This window comes from Synchiropus splendidus, chromosome 8 (assembly GCF_027744825.2).
Source record: "Synchiropus splendidus isolate RoL2022-P1 chromosome 8, RoL_Sspl_1.0, whole genome shotgun sequence".
Taxonomy (NCBI): domain Eukaryota; kingdom Metazoa; phylum Chordata; class Actinopteri; order Syngnathiformes; family Callionymidae; genus Synchiropus; species Synchiropus splendidus.
In genome coordinates, this window is record NC_071341.1 from 10,699,986 (window position 1) to 10,718,628 (window position 18,643).

The 18,643-nt window shown below is 44.6% G+C and overlaps 3 protein-coding genes across 14 annotated transcripts in view; all 3 read right to left on the minus strand.

Moving 5' to 3' along the window:
- Positions 1–526: 526 nt before the first annotated feature.
- Positions 527–6,018, minus strand: LOC128764183 (nuclear mitotic apparatus protein 1-like). 7 transcript variants are annotated; one of them, XM_053873711.1, is made up of 11 exons: positions 5,899–6,018; positions 4,101–4,240; positions 3,907–3,995; positions 3,681–3,798; positions 3,374–3,514; positions 3,086–3,199; positions 2,952–3,000; positions 2,715–2,851; positions 1,317–1,517; positions 1,155–1,238; positions 527–1,077 (listed from the first exon to the last, which is right to left on the minus strand). In XM_053873711.1, the coding sequence occupies exons 2-11, from the start codon at positions 4,167–4,169 to the stop codon at positions 982–984; spliced, it is 1,098 nt and encodes a 365-aa protein (XP_053729686.1). In that variant the 5' UTR covers positions 4,170–4,240; positions 5,899–6,018; the 3' UTR covers positions 527–981. The 7 variants fall into 7 exon arrangements, with proteins under 7 accessions (XP_053729686.1, XP_053729682.1, XP_053729685.1 ...); XM_053873707.1 differs by having other exon boundaries at positions 3,884–3,995; XM_053873710.1 differs by lacking the exon at positions 5,899–6,018 and adding an exon at positions 4,755–4,885.
- Positions 6,019–6,126: 108 nt separating this feature from the next.
- On the minus strand, positions 6,127–13,547 carry LOC128764182 (NACHT and WD repeat domain-containing protein 2-like). The gene is made up of 10 exons (XM_053873703.1): positions 13,426–13,547; positions 13,272–13,360; positions 12,003–12,110; positions 11,678–11,860; positions 11,496–11,625; positions 11,289–11,437; positions 10,890–11,192; positions 10,726–10,827; positions 10,021–10,630; positions 6,127–9,226 (listed from the first exon to the last, which is right to left on the minus strand). Exons 1-10 carry the CDS (start codon positions 13,481–13,483, stop codon positions 6,141–6,143), a joined length of 4,818 nt encoding a protein of 1,605 aa, XP_053729678.1. The 5' UTR covers positions 13,484–13,547; the 3' UTR covers positions 6,127–6,140.
- A 138-nt stretch (positions 13,548–13,685) lies between these two features.
- Positions 13,686–18,643, minus strand: part of LOC128764110 (F-BAR and double SH3 domains protein 2-like) — a 29,847-nt gene continuing 24,889 nt past the window's right edge. For 2 of the 6 annotated variants that reach the window (XM_053873566.1, XM_053873570.1), the window contains exons 15-21: positions 18,428–18,562; positions 18,140–18,223; positions 17,884–18,061; positions 16,825–17,045; positions 16,092–16,284; positions 15,925–16,016; positions 13,686–15,757 (exon numbers count right to left, since the gene is read on the minus strand). In XM_053873566.1, coding sequence (XP_053729541.1) covers positions 15,665–15,757; positions 15,925–16,016; positions 16,092–16,284; positions 16,825–17,045; positions 17,884–18,061; positions 18,140–18,223; positions 18,428–18,562 — 996 coding nt within the window. In that variant the 3' untranslated portion in view covers positions 13,686–15,664. The remainder of the gene's footprint in view (positions 15,758–15,924; positions 16,017–16,091; positions 16,285–16,824; positions 17,046–17,883; positions 18,062–18,139; positions 18,224–18,427; positions 18,563–18,643) is intronic. The other 4 variants (XM_053873568.1, XM_053873564.1, XM_053873565.1 and 1 more) reach the window with 3 other exon arrangements.

The following is an 18,643-nucleotide window of genomic DNA, read 5'->3' on the forward strand; positions in this document are numbered from 1 at the left end:
TTTAAGTGCAGCATCTCTGTTGTCTGCAATATTCTGACTTGCAGACAATGATCGATGACGAACAGTTATGAAGCCATGGGAGACGCAGTGGTTACAGGTGGATGGATACAAATGCTTTGCCAGAGAGGCAGTTACGCATGAGCTTACAGTCATGACTGTATCTTGAGATAAAGATCTCTCAAGACACATATTATCACAAGATAAAGGTTAGCTGGAGATAAAGAAATAAAGTCATGCACGTCACATCCCGGGCTCTGTAGTTTTCTGAGCGTGAACCATGATATTTTGTAAGGAGGGATCAGTGTAAAAAAGGTGCATGTTCCTACGTCCATCCGTGCACAGACACACTCGCCAATCGGTCAATCGAAAGAGGAGACGTTATAAAGAAATTGATATCACTCAGGAAATATGATGTATTTGCTATTGGCTTCACATATATTACATGTAAAATATTTCCTGTTTTATACAGTAGAATGATACGATGCATAATACGTTGAGTAATGAATCATGAACACAACACAAAATAAGAAGTCAAATGAATTGTATTTCCAAAATACATGAAGAAGCACAGTTTGTACAAGCAATGGAACAGGTGGTCATGAACATGAAGAACATGAATTTGCACTTTGTTCCTCATCTACAGAAGGGGAGAAAACAATAGCAACAGTATTACCCATATTCACACCATGTCATGCCATTTGCTTCTCACTTTGATCAGCCAAACAGGAATTAGAAAAACAAACAAAAAGAAACACCATCCTTGCCGCCCTTTCCTTCCAATGAACTTGTCAGAATGAGTTATTTTGAAAGATTAGGACTAGTAGTATTTTCTGAACTATAGAGTGCATAGAAGGAAAATAGGGTTCATACAGCGAGAGGAAAGTAGCGGGTTATCGCCTGGTAACTACGGTTACAGAAAAGCATTGGAAAAAAGGAACCACATTTGACTCTATGAACAGTTGTGGAAAGGAACCAGGCATCCTACTCCCCTTGCCTTTCGCGGGAGCTTCTCTTGAGCAACTTGTTTTTCCTCTGAGAATTCTCAATGAAAAAGGAAGCAAACTTCTTCTGGTCAGCCTGACAACAAAGAATTTTCTTTAATGCAAACTTCATGTATATGAAGAAACAACACATGCATAAACAGTTCGACTTACTGGAGCCACAGCAGCATCAGAAACTCGCTTCTTCCCCGTCCTGTTCTTGGGGCTGACAGGGCACCAGCCAGCCCTCGCTCCTTTCTGTGTGAGTGGATCAGGAGTAGTTCAACAAACCGATCAAAGGGGACGCATATTTGACATAGTTGACATATTTCATACCTCAGGCAAGGGTTTGAACAGCGTAGACCTCAACCGTTTTGCCGTTCGCGGGCTGTTCACACTGGTTGAAAACATGTGGCGGTGTGAGCCGCAAGAGTCCGGCAGCTGGCCAGGCGTCATTGACGCGCGATGGATGGTGTCTGACAGGCTGCCAGTAGGAATGGCATCGTGGGTGACCACAAACGCACCAGCACGAGGAGTCTGGGAGAAGAAACGGAGCAATATATATATATATATATATATATATATACATATATATATATGAAGGGGTGTGGGAACATAAAGTGTCAGAACCCAAATATATTCTATTGTATTTTTAGTGCTTCCATTGCAAGGTTACTCTCATGTTTTTCTTTTCACAAACACTTAAAAGTATATTTTTATCTGAAGTAATGTCAACATTTAGGGCCCCAGATGCTCACGAGAACACAAACTGCATCCACTGAAAACTGCTAAAACATGCTATAGCTTGTTAGTACAGTAGTGCTCCAACTTAGGCTCATATTTAGCAGGAAAACAAGTGAATTTGGTCACACTTTAGATTTGGGAACATTTAATATACTACATATTCATATGTGTATTTGCAGCATATTAGCCAATGTTTATTCATTATGAAATATTGATTCATGTCCTGTTAACACTGACTAAATTTCCCCTTGGAGTAGACACCAAACGTACACTCTAAACAATGCCATAATAACCCATTATTAACCATAAATAGACAACCACTTATGTTATAAATAGTTGATGCGTGTTGCCCAGTCAAACCAAAATGGAACAAAAGTTTATTGTTACCTGCCTGTTGTTCCCAATGTATTGGGAAAAGTATTATTTGTTCTATTGAGGTTAAAAAATGCATTCATTGATTTAAGAAAAAAAAATCCCTGCTTTCTTATTGTTTAAGAAACACAATGCCTTACTGCAACTTTTCTGGACCTTGTTCATCTGAGAAATGTGCTTCATTTATATAATTTGTTTAAATATGCAACAAGGACGGTGTAGTGTTCCACGTGTGCTGTTGATCTGTGCACATCATAGTGTGTTTTTTTTGTTGTCTTTGATGTCACAGTGTCTTTACTGTTGCTGCTGTGACACGTTCAATTCCTCCACTGTGGAGCCATTAGAGGATGAATTCAATGTTTTATAAGGGCGAGTCGCCTGCTATTGACATCACACTTTAACTTCCATTGGTTGAAAAGCAATTCAATATTTCATCCAAGTAGTTTTTAGAAGCGTAATTTGAACCTTTACTAAAGTGCTGTCACTTGTAATGAATATGAAATGCTAAAATATTGCTATGATCTTGTCATATTTTTCCACTGCATTTCCTTTTGTCTTCTTACGTGGTTATATTTTTCTAGGAGTATTACAAGAACATTCCACTGCTCATCCACCAACCTCAAACTCTATCGGGTCGCTACTTTTCAGAGGAGGAAGACAAGCCTTGTTTCTGGCCTGGAGCTCCTCAATCCTCTTCCAATCTTCTGGTCCCGTCTCAGGACCCGTCTCCTCCCCGACACAGAAAGTACTGGTGGCTTGTTTAGAATGCGAAGCAGAAAAATACAATAAGACGGCAGAAGATTTTCAAGCAAGGAAAGCGAACACTGAGGAGAAGATTTGGCGTTAGGTGCTTACCCTTGGCATGGATGGTGCTCCCCCATCTCTTTTCATCCTCCATCATTTCCTAGTAAGGAGAGCAAATCACATTTCCTCACACATTTGTTTGAGTTATAAACCCCTTTTTCTCAGCTTTTCTTCATGAAATGTACCTCTGCCACAGCATACATGTTTTCCCCGACTTCTCCCCGGGAGATCGTACTGATTTCATCCTGTAGCATTGAAATCTTACCCTCCAGGCTCCGATTTTGTTCAGAGAGAATCTCCTAACAATGGGAAGACATTGGAACAATGAAAGCGTTGTCTTCAAGTGACCAAGTACATCTTTCCGCTCAGTCAAATTGAATACGAGCTCATACTTCAGACAGAATCATGCAGTGCAAGATAAAAATGAGGACAAAAACATTCACCAGGTTTGTGCTATTCATGGCAGTGACTACCTTTTCAGTTGTGGCTTTTTTGACCTCGGACTGCAGGTGATTCTTTTGGGTTTCCCACTCCCCCTGAGCACATTCCAGGGCGGCTGTTAACTGACCAACTTTGGCCTCATAGGAATCCAGCAGAGAGTGCGCTCCTCTCAACTATAAGAAAAGAAGGTTAAGTTAATGCTTATAATGTCTTGTCAAGATGAAATCAATGTCAACACCTGTTGGTTAGGAAAGAGACAAAGACAAAGAGAAAGGATGCAACTATTGGACCGGAGACACCTTCAATAAGCAGTGAATGACAGTGTACTCGCACAAGTACCTGGAAAGAGAGAGAACCATTTTCTTTTGTGAGCTGATCCACTTTTCTCTCCATAAGAGAGGAGCGCCTTTTAAAATCATTTTTTTCTTTTAAAATTTCGTGGAGCCGCTGCTGTAATCTGCAAAATAATATGCACTTTTATTGCACTTCATGGTCAAAGGTTCTTATTTTAAACTCACTACAATTTGTATCAGGTTATATACTTGCTGATTTTGGACTCCAGCACCTTGATGTGTTTCTTCGCTTGCGTCTCCTGATCACTTTGCTCTTCTTGTAGTTTCTCCAGACAATATTGTAACCTGCTGCTGAGCAACTCTGATGATTGGTGACATTTTTTTATTATTAATGCGACACAAATTACATTGATTTGATCAAAATTCCAGAGGACAATCAAAGTCAATTGGCTTTTAAAGACGATACCTCTCTGCTTGAGCAACCCGATGTGTTCATGCAGCTCGCTCTCCAAGGAATCTCTGGAATCTTCCTCATCGATCCTCTGCAGTTTCATCTTCCACAGCTCAGACTTTAGAGCGGACATGTTGTCAGGAAGAGGGGACTTCCTGTGAGAATACAACGGCTGAATATTACTGCATAACAAATGGTAATACTACAACTACTACTGATAATAATAAAGATGATGATAGTAAATAAACATAAAATACATTTGAAAAAATGAATAAAATAAATAAAATATGACATTAAAATAAACGATAATAGAAGTAACTCATAAATACATAGAGCACAAACAAGGGCTGTTCATTCGAATTCATCAGTCAAAAGAATGACTGCAGTAACTACAACGAAACTCTTCAGACAGCAGAGACATGAACAGCTTAAAAACGTTCACATTCAGGTTCACGTTCACTGTACGTCAACAGCATTACACTTAATATTAGCTCAAGTTAGCTTCAGTACCTTGTCGTTTTGAAACTTCAACAGAAAGCGAGCACTAAAAGCAATTGTCGTCGGATAACTCACCGAGAGACTTCAAACTTTAAACGTCCTCTCGGATTTAAGATTAAAATTTGAAATCTGTCGCGCTCGCGAGAGTAAAGCCAATCTAAATCGACCAACCAGATTCGATGTGTCGTGACGTCTCGACTGAGAGCGCAGCTGATTGGCTGAGCAGCTACCGGTCGACGGACGATGCGCTCGATAAGAGTCGGTGGTGCAGCGCAGTTAGGCGGAGCTACCGTTGAGGGTTGGGCGTTACCTCGTGGGAAGCGTATTCATCGTGTGGCATATTTAGTCGACGACAAAAATAAGATCAAGCAATGAACAATATCAAGAACCAAGCGATCAAACCCGTGCGTGATGTTTTAATTTGACCTGGTTGTTGAGATTACTGTTTTTCCAGCCATGGAAAACGACAGAAAGAAAAGGGGCCAAACCTAGTTAGCTGTAGCTTCTGTTAGCATCACAGACCAAACGGAGTGTGAGAGGTCGCCTCTTCGATTTATCCAGCTTCTGACACTTTCCCTAAAGGCTTTGTGATCCAGCTGGCAGTGCAGTTCCAACCAGCTGCTCAGTGTTGTTTTCAATTTAGACTTTGTTAGTTAGCTGTCTGGAGCATAGAGCTAATGTGTGTCTGAAGTTTGACAGAAGGTGGAGTGAGATTGCGTGCTCTATGCTAACAATCATTTTTGCACCAGTGAAAAATGTGAACTGAAGTCCACAGCGCTTGATGACGGTTGTCTCCCGGCTTATTATAATGTATTGACTTGCTTGACCAGAACTGTGACTTGACACTCGCCAAAAAATGACTCGACCTCTTTACTTTGAAGGAGTAATAACTAAACTTTGTCTTGTAAGGAACGTTGTTTTTGCAAAGACGAATGTCTACTATTATTCGCAATGCTGCTATCATCGTTCTGCTCGAATGAATACAAGTCAGATTTCCAAAAGCCGGAAGATCGAGATCAGAACATCCTGTTTTATTTTCATTCATAGGTTGTTGTGCTTGCCTTCCTTCCTTCTTTTTTCCTCACTGAAATGTTGTATCACTACCAGATGGTGCGGGCAGTGTCCCTAAATGTGACTAGTTGAGCAACATTTTAAAAAGCACCATGGCAGTAAAAGTCATTAAAAGGGCCTTTAATAAAATACATGGTGGTACACTGAGGGTTTTTAACATTTAATCTAAGTTAGTTGGGACATGAAGAAGAGGTGGATGGAAAAAAGACATGTTTGTGTTTCTGCAAGAACATAACTTACTTACTGTGGCTGTCTGAAACTTCAGAAGGCTCCTGTATGTATGTACTGCTGTGCGGCACTGTGTGGAAGCCAAAAAAATAAAACAGCAGGAAAAGCAGGTTCACTTTGCCATGTGACTCTGGGCTTGCAAGGAACAATGGCATCAGACCTCTGGGGTCAAAGGTGCTGGTGAATAATAATTTTATTGTTCTACCGATATAATTCCCAACATATTTTGATTTTAAAAAAAGTATTCTTAAGCAACATTTATTTAAGGAGTTCCAAGTCTCTTGCAGTGTGACACCCAGGGTTACATTCATCTGAACTGTACTTTGGCCACATCTTATTAGCTCTGGCCAGTGGGAACCACCTGCTCAGCTCTCTGTCAAAAGGACAACCATTCACAGTTCTGTCAAAACGGTCCTGGTGTCCGCAAAACCCTGGTTTGTTTATGAGATCAGAGACCGTATACACGGCGACTGACCCGTCCTCAAATCCCACAAACACACACGGCAGCTCCGACCAAACCAGGGCGGAGAGTCTCTTTGCCAGCACCACGCTGCCCATTCTCTGAACGTCCACAAGCCGAACCACGGTGAGAACTGGCCTCACCTGCTGGGAGCAGGTGGTATCTTCTGACACGTAAGCAGCAAAGCGTCCTGCCCTGTCCAAGCAGGCTTTCTGAACACCACCCTCCACTTTAAGCGTGAGGAGTCTGCTTTCCGATAAATCCAAGAGAAGGATGCACTCGTTCTCAGTGGACAGGAGAGCAAAGTTGGAGGACATCTGGAAGGCATCTGGTTGACAGTGAAGCATGTCAGGTAACTGGAAGTGCTTGCACAGCGTGTCTTCTGACACCTTCCAGGTGTACATCCCACCAGAGGCGACCATCACCACCACAAAGTCTGGGTGAGCGGTCAGTGTTTCAAAAGCCACAACATGCTGTGAGCTGGCGACACAAGAGAAGCGTTTACTTATCATGCCTGACCAGAGACTGGCAGCGATCAGATCTCCACAGCGAAGACCGACGAGGAAAGTGCTCTCCGCTGTGATCCGGGCAGGAGATAGGAACAAGTTCATGCTGCATACCACGCTCCCGTGAGCCAGCTTCCAGACGTGAGAGAGCCCCTGCTCCGAAAGGCTCACACCAAACTTGCAATTTGGAGCGATCAAAACATCAGAAGCTGCGCTGCCACTGATCCTCCAAGTGTTCTGACCCGTTTCTGTGTGCCAAATATAGATTTCCCCAGCTGAGAGGGTGACAAGGTGAGCGCCGCTCAAAGACAGTCGGACTTTTTCCACCGGGTTGTCATGCAGGAAACTGTCCTGAGGCCTACCTGACTTCAGGGTCCACCTCCACACCGCCTCGGAACCGTCTGAGGTGTAGAACCACTGACCCAAGCGCTCCACCACCACGTCTTTCACAGCGCTTCTCATTCTTGGAGCTGCGCCGGCGGCACTTATCATCTCGGAGTCCCAGACAGAGAGGCTGCCATCAGCAGTGACGCATATGATATCAGAGAGAGTTCGGAGGAGTTTGACCGGCCGATCGCTCGAGTCCAAAGAGAGGACACACTCTCCAGTGGCCACCTGCCACACTAACACCACGGCACACGAGTCCAACAAAGCCAGCAGCAGGTGGCCATCCAGGGAGAGCACAGCCTGAGCGAAGGCTTTACCTGGTGGAGCCATGAACTGGTCACTCATCTCCCATGTGCACGTCTCCCATAATGCCACCTGGTTTCGCTGACACAGCAACAAAGTCAAGATGTCTTCCAGATAGTCTGTGTGGAGGATTTCTCTGGATTCAGAAAAAATCTCCTTGACCCGCCGGGGTGGTTGTGTTTCAACGGCCCAAACAGTCACACTTCCAGTTTGGCCTACACACGCCACCTCTTGCATGCTTGCAGACAAGATTATTAAAGCTACTCCCACATTCTCTGTGCTGGAACAGTTGCTCACTAAACTCGTAGTCAACATGTCGAATATAGAAATGGTTCCGCTTTCCTGTCCGCAGTACACATAGGAACCGTCAGGAGGGAGCGCAGCACACGTCACAGTGTCCTGACAGTGGAGGTGTGTCACAGACTCACTGTGAGAGTCGAACACAACAGCAAAGCTCTCATCTCTCCACCACACACAGAAGCTCCCTGGACACGCAGCAAACCCTGCCACTGTGTTCAGTGTGACACCTCCTGCTTCCGATGGCATAGCATCCTTCACTTCCACGAAGGTATCTGCAGCCAGAGTATCCCAAAAAAACAATCTGTTGCATCGCGTGTAGAGCAGCAAACACCGATCACTGCTTTTCACACCAGCAAGCTTCACGTCAGTCTGCTCACAGTCCAGAATCACTGGAGAAAGACGGCGATCTGGACCAGTCCAGAACCAAGCCAAGCCGTCGGCCATCACTTCCACAACAACTCCATTCTCAGTCCCTGCTGCTTGTGCCACGTCTGAAAAGCCAGCATCAGGTAGAAGGCGCTCAATAGGAGGGACGCTGGAGGGGGCAGGAGAGAGCAGGACAGCTAGCAAACAGCTGCGCCTTCTCGTCACCTGACAGATCTCAGTCACATACCTGCGGAGCCTCAAGACTCCCAGGTAGGGGAGGAGGCTGGTTTCCATGGCAGTGCTGAGATTGTGAGGCGCTCTCTGCAGGGTGCAGGCAGAAGACGTGAGCACGGCTGCTAGAACTGCTCCCTCTCGCGAGTCTGTGTGGCTCCTGATCAAGCGCACCAGCTCCCTCAAAAGTCCTGCCTCCACCAGAGCTTGATGAAACTCAAATGACACCATCAGTGCCTCCGTCAGAGCTTGGCGATCGCTCTTTTGCAGATGATAGACAAAGTCCACCACTTTCCTGGAGACGGCCTGATGGCAGGGTGACCTCGACTCCTCCCATTGTCGGCTGCCGTCCTGGTTCAGTTCAGGCACTGCAGGGTGAGGGTTTAACCAGCCAATGCTAAAGTAGTCCGCCATGATGGAATGCATCGTTTCTGTGGCCTCTTCAGACGTAAAATAGCGTTTAGCCACGACTAAACCAAAATGGCGGCTCACCCAGGTCAAAACCTGCATGCCTGCGACGTGCCTCCGGATGACAAAGCTCTTCAGATCAAGCAGAAGCATCTCTAAATCAACTTGAGGGAGCTCAGATGAATGAGTCTGCTGCTCTACCAATACATCACTGGACAAAAGATCATAAAGTTCGCCCTCTGTCAGCCCGGCCCTCGACAGAGTGAGGTACGAGACGGTGCGTGACACCAGGGAGTGGCGGTGTTTCGTCTCCAGGTGGTCCAGCAGCGCGGATATGGACGAGTGGACGCCGTCAGGCAGAGATGAGCTGGACACGTCAAGGTCTGAAACAGAGGAGATGAAACTAGGCTGGAGCACACTTTTTGCATCTGCAATGACTATTATATGAAAGTAACAAACAATTTAATTTAATTTAATTTAATTCAGTAATATACCAAATTCATTCAAATTGAAAAATGTGGCTTCTTGTGGCAAATATTCTAACAAAAGATTTTTATTTTTTTATCAAATCCCACCCCTGATATATACTATATATATATATGTATATCAGGATGTAGAAAAGAATCAATACATAAATAATAATAATATATTATATATGGATATTATGTATTATCTATACTATTTATATTTATTATTTAAAACTAAAATAGAATGCATTTTTTCATTTCAAAATGAAACAAAAATATTTTTATTAAAAAATTTAGAAAGTAAGTAATTAATAAATTAAATAAATACATATATACACACACACACACACATATATATATATATATATATATATATATATATTTGTTTTTTTTCATGATTCAAGCCTGTTCCACCGTATTTCATACACACACCTAACATCTAATTTACAAAGATGGCTTTTTACAAAGACATCACTCAAACTCGCACTAGCAAGCACTTGGATCAACATCAATTCACATGTACATCAGTTGCTTTTGTCCCATAGATCTCCTTCAGTGCGAACGTAAGGAAATTCCTTTAACTTCTAATGTTTGTGCTACAACAAACTAGCACACCTGATACAACTGCACCGACCCGTTTACAAAGGTTCAGCATGTCTATGATAGGTTTCCAACAACTTGTAAGATGAACCGTAAGAAAGAACGTTTACCAGAAGGCCACAGCGCGGTGAGCACGTGCAGCAGTCGAGCGTAAAGAGGGAGACAGCAGGAAGTGAGCGCCTGGTTCACCAGCACCTGTTGCCCCGACGTCACCCTCCTCCCCGTACGGTGCAGTGCGGTGGTTAACATGGACACACACTGTTTCCGCTCTGCTGGCCCAAGAGGCAAACACACAGATCCTGGAGCTTGGTGCTGCAGAGGAGTTTTAAAGGCCTCCGAGTGTTTGGAGGAGACCGTGATGATGAGTTTGACCATGGGAGGGAGCGGGGAGGGAAAACCCCCCATCACTGCCGTCGCAAAGGTCATTCCAAACTGATCCAACCCGTCTAAGATCAGAACTAAGGGCTGGCGTGGAGACGGCAGGCTGCTGAGGAGCAGCCAGAGGCTTTCTGTCACCTCTGCATGACTTGAGAAGCTCAGCCAGCAGCCTGCCGGGGAACCTGTCCCTTCAGCCAGAGTCAGGTGGTCAGAGCTTCCGCAGTATTGTGCAGTGACTTGGTGACACAAGTCGATCAGCAGATTCTTTGGGGAGGTCTCATCCATGAAGCCAGAAAAACGAGTCAACACAACAGGATCCTGGTCTGGAAAACAGGACTTTATCTGAGGAATGAAAGTAAAAAATACATCATGGAAGAAGCTTCACTGTCTTTAATCCAGTTTGCCTCTGACTTCTTCGAGCATTGTTCATGATTTACCTGTTGAGCACAATGAGCAAGGAGCACCGTTTTCCCAGAACATGGTCCTCCTGTGACCACCAGGGGGAGACGCTGGTCACTCTGCATCACATACGCTCTGATCTGGTGTCAAATCAAAGGAAAACTAACACATCTGTACGATGAAGAAACACAATGCCTCTGACCTCCTTCTCCTCTGGACGTGTGATCTCATATGAGGTGGACAGGACGTGACACAGCTCCTCCTGCTGGTGGGTCGAGCCCTCCTCCCAGAGGTCCGGGTGCCTGAAGTGGCCCATCAGGCCGATCAAGTCCACATACACCTGTTGGCAAAGAGACTCAGCATAGCTCCGCCTTCTGGCTGCGGTGTAACCATAGCGACGGTCGCACTCGGTGGTGGTGGTGTAGACCAAGAGCTCGCAGGATGTGACGAGCCCACGAAGAAAGTCCTCACATAGCTGGGTCAGAGACTGTAACTGGTCGGGGCTCTGAAAAGAAAGGTATTTCTGAAGTGTACAGTTTTGGTCAGGTGGTCTCCACGCTCCCCGACAAATGGCGTCAGAGGTGGGTTGGTTTGCCTTTACCTCTGGCTCCTGCTGCAGGCTGGAACTGCTCTGTTTCTTCCCCCTGTCACCGTTCGCATTGACAACATTGTTGATGTAAACCAAACATCGTCCGATGACGTCATCAGGAGGACGACCCTCCAGAGCAAACCGCAAATCCGCCTCCAGCGCTGAAAAGGCAGACCAAGTCAATGCACCACTGTGGTGGTGGCTCTCAAACCATTTTACCTGACTGTGTGAATCGCTTGGCCCTTTGTTGAGACAGCAGTCCATTTGCCACGCTCCGACTCACAGCGCTGAAGAAGACTTCTGTCAGGTTCTCTTCATCCGTCTCCTCACTCTTCCCTGCTGCATCAGGCTGAACCAAACAAAATCACGAGCTGGGTCGACGCCTCTCACCCAGTGTGTACCTGATGAGAGGGTCTGCGAAGACAGTATGAAGGGGGCTCGGTGTTCTCGTCTCGCTGATAGACTCTCTCCAGAGCCCTGGTGCTGACGCCAGCGCTCTGGCTCTCCTGCAGCAGCAGCTGGAACTCTGACACTGGCACCTGTGCGGGGAGGCCGCGCCTGCCATACTGGTGGCCGACCAAGGCCTGCAGCACCACCAAGCGGAGATAAAGGGAACAGCAGCACGATGATCATCATTTTAACAAACCAGTAAGACGGAACATGAAATATAATAGTAAATACGGACCATTAACAGTAAGACACTCGAACATTATAAGATTATTTTACCAGTAAAAAGGGTCCGGCAGAACTCTGTCTGCACTCTTGTATCAGTTGCAGTCTTCTGCGTTCATCTGGCCAGCGACTGGGGTCACTGGATTCAAACGGATCTATCACCTGGAGAAATATTATATGGCGTTTACTAGATGGCACATGAAGAAAATTTCATCTCCAGTTCTCGTAAAATCAGAAAAATGAGGTGGAAGTTGCCCCTGTTAAGTGGGAAACAGTTTCAGCGAGAAGAAACTAAGATATAAGCTGCCTGGCCCAAACAAAAGTCGCCACCTGGATCGTGGATCTGGGGTTGCTGCAGTTGGTCTGGTCGAGGTTCAGCAACATGATGTGCTCAAAGAATGAGGTCAGCTACCTGAATATACTGAATGACCAGGTTATTCCATCAATGGATTGTTTTGTTCCCTGATGGCACGGGCATGTTCCAAGATGACAATGCCAGGATTCATCGGGCTCAAATTGTGAAAGACTGGTTCAGGGAGCATGAGACATCATTGTCACACATGGAGTGGCCACCACAGAGTCCAGACCTTCACCCCACTGAGAATCTTTGGGAGGTGCTGGAGAAGGCTTTGTGCAGCGGTCAGACTTTTCCATCATCAATGCAAGATCTTGGTGAAAAACTCATGCAACACTGGATGGAAATAAATCTTGTGGTCCAACGAAACATTAGAGTGTATGACCCTTTTTTTCGGCCAGGCAGTGTATTTAATTTGTTCATATTTTTATGAGAATATTTGGTCAAATGATTTAGCCCATATACCAACTCCGCCAATAACGGAGCGGAAATTGCTTAACTTGGCAGTGATTTCATGTCTGTAGTTTTCAGCAGGTTTGTTTGGATTTACCAGCGTTCAAAAGTTGACACACACTTCTGGTCACGTGACCAGCGCTAGCCTCCACCCCGGAATCCTTTTAAAATATTTTCCATAAAACTAATACACAACAAAAGTGACTGAACATTTACGCATTTATACTGGGGGGAAATGCGGATTAAATGAAACACACTGCTGTCGGAATATATTTAACACAAATTATATTGATAAAAGACCTGCAGAGCAACAACAGCAAATTCACAGTTGAGAGGTATGTATTTTTTAAAAATCACTGATTTGTTGCCTTTTCACATGTGATAAAGCAAGTATTTATGTTTTTGCATTACTTTGGTTGTTTTACCAAAAAAGACATTTCAATATTGCTGACATAGTAAAAGTACTAGTCCATCCCTAGTTCAAGCAGAAGATAATCACAGCTCCATAGACTCACCCTGACGTCAACGCCTAATGTTTGTTTGCAGTGTTCTGTGAATTTGGGGAACACGGTCCGCCTCAGAGCCGCACGCTCCTCTGCACTGTCTGTGCAGAACATCGAACAAAAGCACAGATCAGAAACATCAAGTTAAAACGTGGTCGCGACGTACCTGCTGGGTTGGAACACAGATAGAGTTTTACACAGCTCAACCTTGACTTTGGATGCATTTCTTCTGGCGAGCAGCTCGATGTTTCTCTTCTCTTCTCTCGCTGCCTCAGGAAACTCTGCCGATTGGTGTTTACAGAGCTGCTTATCACGATCAGACCCGCTGCACCCAACGCCACACACACACACCCCAGTTAATTACAGTTGTGTACTTCTACTCATGTTTCAGACAGGTGGACATAACGTCACCTTTGGTTTTACCATATTTTTTATTAATTAACATTTGTACACAATAAATACAAACTTTGTTTTTGTACAGCCAGTAATAATACGCAGGACATTTGCACCTTTTATCAGTATTTGTCACCATGACAGCTGCTGCTCCGTACTGAAGGATGTAAAAAATGAGAATATTAAAAAAGATAAAAAATAAAAAAACAGATATTGATATATCAGGAGAAACTGGTTTACAGGTTTGAAGTCTGGTTGATATGCATATTCCACATTCACAAAAAAAGTCAGATGAATTTATTAACATTTAATACAATTTAGTTTGAACCCAACAAATGGTTTACTTACTAAAGTTCCCTCCGATGACAAATATCTGAAAACACTTCTCTAGCTTTGTACTGATATACAGACACATTAAATATAAGCATGTTTCTCAATACCACTTTGTTCTCGGCCCGACAAAAGAAAAAGTTTATATCCAGTAACCACTCTTGAACGAGTGAAACGACTCAAAGTTTGCTCTTGAAAACTGCCAGAATAATTACGGAGTGTGAAAGTGGCGCAGAACTGCTAAGCGAATTAAAAATCTGATTGTAATTCAGCTTCAGAAAACAGTAATCACACATTGCCTCTCTCTCTCTCTCTCTCTTTTGTTTGAATATATCATATAAAATCATTTTGATTTGTACGTCGGATTACAGCATCTCTTCAGAAGAGATGGAAACAGAACACACGTCTTAAAAACAATAACGCAGCAGATTGGATTAGTCTCGCGTCGGTCTGGTGCAAGAGCTGCTACTGTGGAGAAACAAAAGTGCTACTCTGCCTGTTGGCCAAGGAATAAGAAGGCAAGCGGAGCTTGGAGAAAATGCAGTACTTAAATGTAAGGAAAAGTCTGTGACGGCAAACAGGGGTTGATGAGGGGAAAAACGCACGCGGGTGCTGATTTGTTTAGGCTTATAAAACCTTTTCGGTGCCCGAATAATTCCAAATAAAAACGGTCATCATCACAACATTTAAAAAAAGAACAGTTCTCAGAGGCTTACAAAGCACTTCGACGACTGGTGTAGTATCACGCGACTGTATACGACTCAGTCCTGTCAGAGAAAAACAGGGAGGGTACGAATAGAGAGAGGGAAAGAGGAAATGAGAGCAGAAGGGGAGGATCCAGCCTCGCCTTTCTCTCACTCCATCTCCGTCCTCCACCCTTTCTATCCCCTCCCACACACTATATATATGTACACAACGCCCTTTCCCAATAAGACAAGGACTTTCACTACATATCATTCGGCGGAATATATGAACACTTTGTATAACATTCCTATGACAACAGTAATGTACTGTACTATTACACATTGAATAAGTAGAATGATAAGGAGTATATATGGAGAGGGGGAGGACTGAGGATGGGTCAGACACACCACTCAGTCTTTATCCTTTGCAAAACCCTGTTTGACGAGGCAACTCCGATTTGGTCTTGTTAAGCTCACTTTAGACAAGTGTGAGGAAAACTCGTAAACGTAGTGAAGTATTTTCCCAATTCCCACAACAAGACTTCACCTATGCAACCTCAAATAGTGACACATTTAGGTGCAAGAATACAAATAAATGAAGAATATTTATTTGCTTTCTGGTCACGACAACAGAGTTGAACATGTTCAAAGTGTTTTACTGCACAAAAGTGGGCTTAACAAGCACAAACAGTAGAAACTGAGTGCCCTATATTTAGTGTCCCTCACCCCCTTTCTGTTCCCAGACATCCCTCCTCCTCTTCTGTGTGCTGTGGGTTGCTGCCCGATGAGATTTTAAGGCGAGAATAGAAAAAGAGAAGGTGAAGAGGGGAGAGGGGCGCAGCCTGCTGAACTCTGTGAGGAAGCTCACAGGCAGGCTATTTCAATGGAGGCGCTACTTCTGCTAGTCCTGGACCTCGACTCGCCATGAGGTGATGGAGTTAGTTTGCGGCACAACGTTCCTCTTCCGATTGTGTCGTTATTTGGCGATGTGCTTGCCTGTCACACCAGCGTGATCTCCACCTCCTCGGTTTTATCGCCCTTCTCCTGCTGTCGGCGGGGGTGCTGTTTGGGAGGAGGGGGAGCGGCGCGTACCTGCACAATGAACAATAAAACAATGTAAATACTTGTCAGCACGTGTGTGTGAATCAAACTTTACATTTTCATCTGCACGCTTTTATATTATGAGTCAGTGGAATTCTGTTTGAAATAAAAACTGTATTTATTTTTCATGGCTGATGGCAGGAGTAAGTGATACATACAGGGCGCAGTTTGCTCGGGCCGCCACCTTCAGGGGTGAAGCGCAGTGGCTGGGAAAATCCTGGAGAGACGGGACTCCTTCCAGTCGTTTGATCTGCAGACAAGACACAGAGAATGAAGACAGGTGACGGAAGACAGCGCGGAATCATCAGTCCGCCTGTGGACTTACTGTGAGAGGACAGCGGTCCCTTGTGAGAAGAAGGCAGCGGAGGCTTGTGCTCTCCGTTCAGGGCGACGGAAGGCGATCGGGGAAGTGTTGACGGAGTGGAAGTTTCGGGGCTGGTGAAAGGGCTGATGGGAGGTTTGTCGTAGAGCGGAAGAGGTGGAAGAGACGAAGGCAGCTTCACAGATGAAGATATCTGCTGAGTTGTAGAGAAATCATGAATTTACTCATCCGTTTTCTTCTCCATCTTTATGCATATGTGGTCTCTATAGTTATTTTGTATATATTTTTTTGTATATATATATTTTTCATATTTGATTAAAAAAAAAACTTCAGCCAGCAGAACAAAAAATGCTTCTATTATTCAGTCCCACGCCTAATGTTTCTTGCTGCTTAGACATGCGTTTCCACGACCAGTTGAATTCATGGTGATCTCTATCTATCTGACCCTTGTGACATAAAAGCTGGTTCTTTGTTTTGTCTGGCGAGAATGTAAGGAAGGGAGAGGCAGCCTCCTTCCTGCTGCCGAGCCTTTTTAATTGGTCACAACTTAGTGATTAGACTCCGAAGTGATGATGACAGATAAACTGTTGGTTAAGGACTCAGCTTTTTTCTTCTTCCTCCAGTGAGAAAAGACGTGTAACACAGTGGAAACCACTTAAACATCAATAAACAATGGTACGACTAAATATTCTTTCAGTGTAAAGTGACCTTGCCTCACCTGATGATGGAGCCTCACCTGTGCGTCACCCGTGCCTCCACCGCTGACCTCTCCGTTTTCTGTCAAGTCTTCCACCAACACTGATGGAAAGACGCCCACGCGTCCATTAAGCTCCCCTTCCCAGAAGCCGTCATCCGTCTGGGTGTCGCGGTTCAGAAGTCGAATCACAGCACCCTCTGAGAAGGAGAGCTCCTCGTCCGCTTGGCCTTCGTAATCGTAAAGAGCGCGCACATACGCCACTGTGGACCCAAGAGAGTCACATACGAGTCACACTTGTTGATAGTGAGATTCAGATTGGATTCAACGATTCATTTCCAAGGTAACATGAGCCGCCACCATGAACATGACCCTGTTATCTATATTTAATGATGGCTATTGAAGTCAGAGTCTGGTGTTGCAGAATATTTTCTTGAATGAGGGAAGTATAACAGAGTGAATTTTTGCTCCATTTATGGATATTTCTGGTGGACATCGCTTCCATTTATACTTGTGATATCAGCAGTGAGACCGACATGTTGGGCCTGAACTCTGGCTGTCTCACTTTGTGGGTTGTGTAACAGCTCTCTCCCACCGAGATAAGCTCTCACTCTTCACTCGGTTTGATAGGACCCAACACAGTCTTGGTACAAAGTATCTACAAGTCGCCAATGAATAATTAACGTTCACTTGATACCTATGGAGAAAATCAGTGAGTAAGTGAAGTGACAGTGCCTACAAACTGAAGGTGAAGAGAACTCAAAACGTTCAACCGTCCTCAAGTTTGTCCTGTCAACAGCCTCTTGTGGATTCAAACTAAATGTATGCTGTGTATAATGAAGCTGGGCCAGGCTCCAGCTAACACTTGTTGTTGATGAATTCATATTGAGTCTTTTTTCATGCTTGACTCAAAAGAAGGCACTTTATTGTGCACAACCGTGCTCAAAACTGGTCACCTTTCATGTGTGCCGTATAAAATGCAAGGCATTCTTGGCTGGTGTGTCTCACAAATGTATGTGAAATGAACAAAACCTTCTGACTGTGCTGGCACTGATTTACATAACTGCAACGCCATGAATCATTTTAACTTGTGTATCTTACTGTTGGTTTCTCCGTTGACACAGCAGGAGTGCAGCTCTGGCTCAGTAGAATTAGACGACGTGTGCGATCGAGCGTCCAGCGTGGCCAGAGACTGGAGCATGCTGAGGAGACTGTTGGAGGTGGGGAACTGGAGATATTTCTCCGGAACGTAACCCACTTTCCCGGTCTTATTGCGAGCCTGAAATAAACACGACACAATGAGCGAAACCGAAGCACTTTGTGTTCTGGGTAATTCACATGATGTGCAATCTCCAACCTTGACCCAGTCCTCCATGTCTCCATCCTCGATAACCTCCAACATTTCCTGCTCATCAATGGTTAACTCATCCGGCTGGGAGGCCTGTAGGAGACAAAGGAAGTTTACACAGCGATAAAAGCTCAGAAGTTAATGTTAGACTTTCTCTGATCTGATGTCGCTCCCCCTTAACTATATGTATGATGTTTCAGCTCGTAAAATGAATCTCAACTTATAATCGATTCAGACTCCGCAGGGAACTTCTAAAGTTCAGCAGCATAAGTAATTCAAATGAATGAAGTCGCAAACCTTGTATGAGTAGAGGACCTTGCAGGTCAGCGGGTAGTTGCGCAGGGTTCCCGAAGGACTCGAGCTGCTGTCGTCAAAGACCTCCATGTTCTCCTCACACTCCTCACCTTCCTCTCGCTCCAAGTCCACAGTGCCCTTTGGCAAGGAAACACAAACACTCCGATGAAGCTAAATCCTCTGTTGACTATAAGCAGCGTGTCAGAGCAGGGCACCATT

Excerpts from the sequence above, each read along its gene's own strand:
- LOC128764182 (XM_053873703.1), bottom strand. The coding sequence starts at position 13,483 with ATGCATCCAAAGTCAAGGTTGAGCTGTGTAAAACTCTATCTGTGTTCC. Across the intron at positions 11,193-11,288 it reads GCCTGCAGCAGGAGCCAGAG|AGCCCCGACCAGTTACAGTC; the intron begins GTAAAGGCAAAC and ends CTTTCTTTTCAG. Across the intron at positions 10,828-10,889 it reads CACGTCCAGAGGAGAAGGAG|ATCAGAGCGTATGTGATGCA; the intron begins GTCAGAGGCATT and ends ATTTGACACCAG.
- LOC128764183 (XM_053873707.1), bottom strand. The coding sequence starts at position 4,218 with ATGTCCGCTCTAAAGTCTGAGCTGTGGAAGATGAAACTGCAGAGGATC. Across the intron at positions 3,515-3,680 it reads ATGGTTCTCTCTCTTTCCAG|TTGAGAGGAGCGCACTCTCT; the intron begins GTACTTGTGCGA and ends CTTTTCTTATAG. Across the intron at positions 1,239-1,316 it reads TGTTCAAACCCTTGCCTGAG|AAAGGAGCGAGGGCTGGCTG; the intron begins GTATGAAATATG and ends CCACTCACACAG.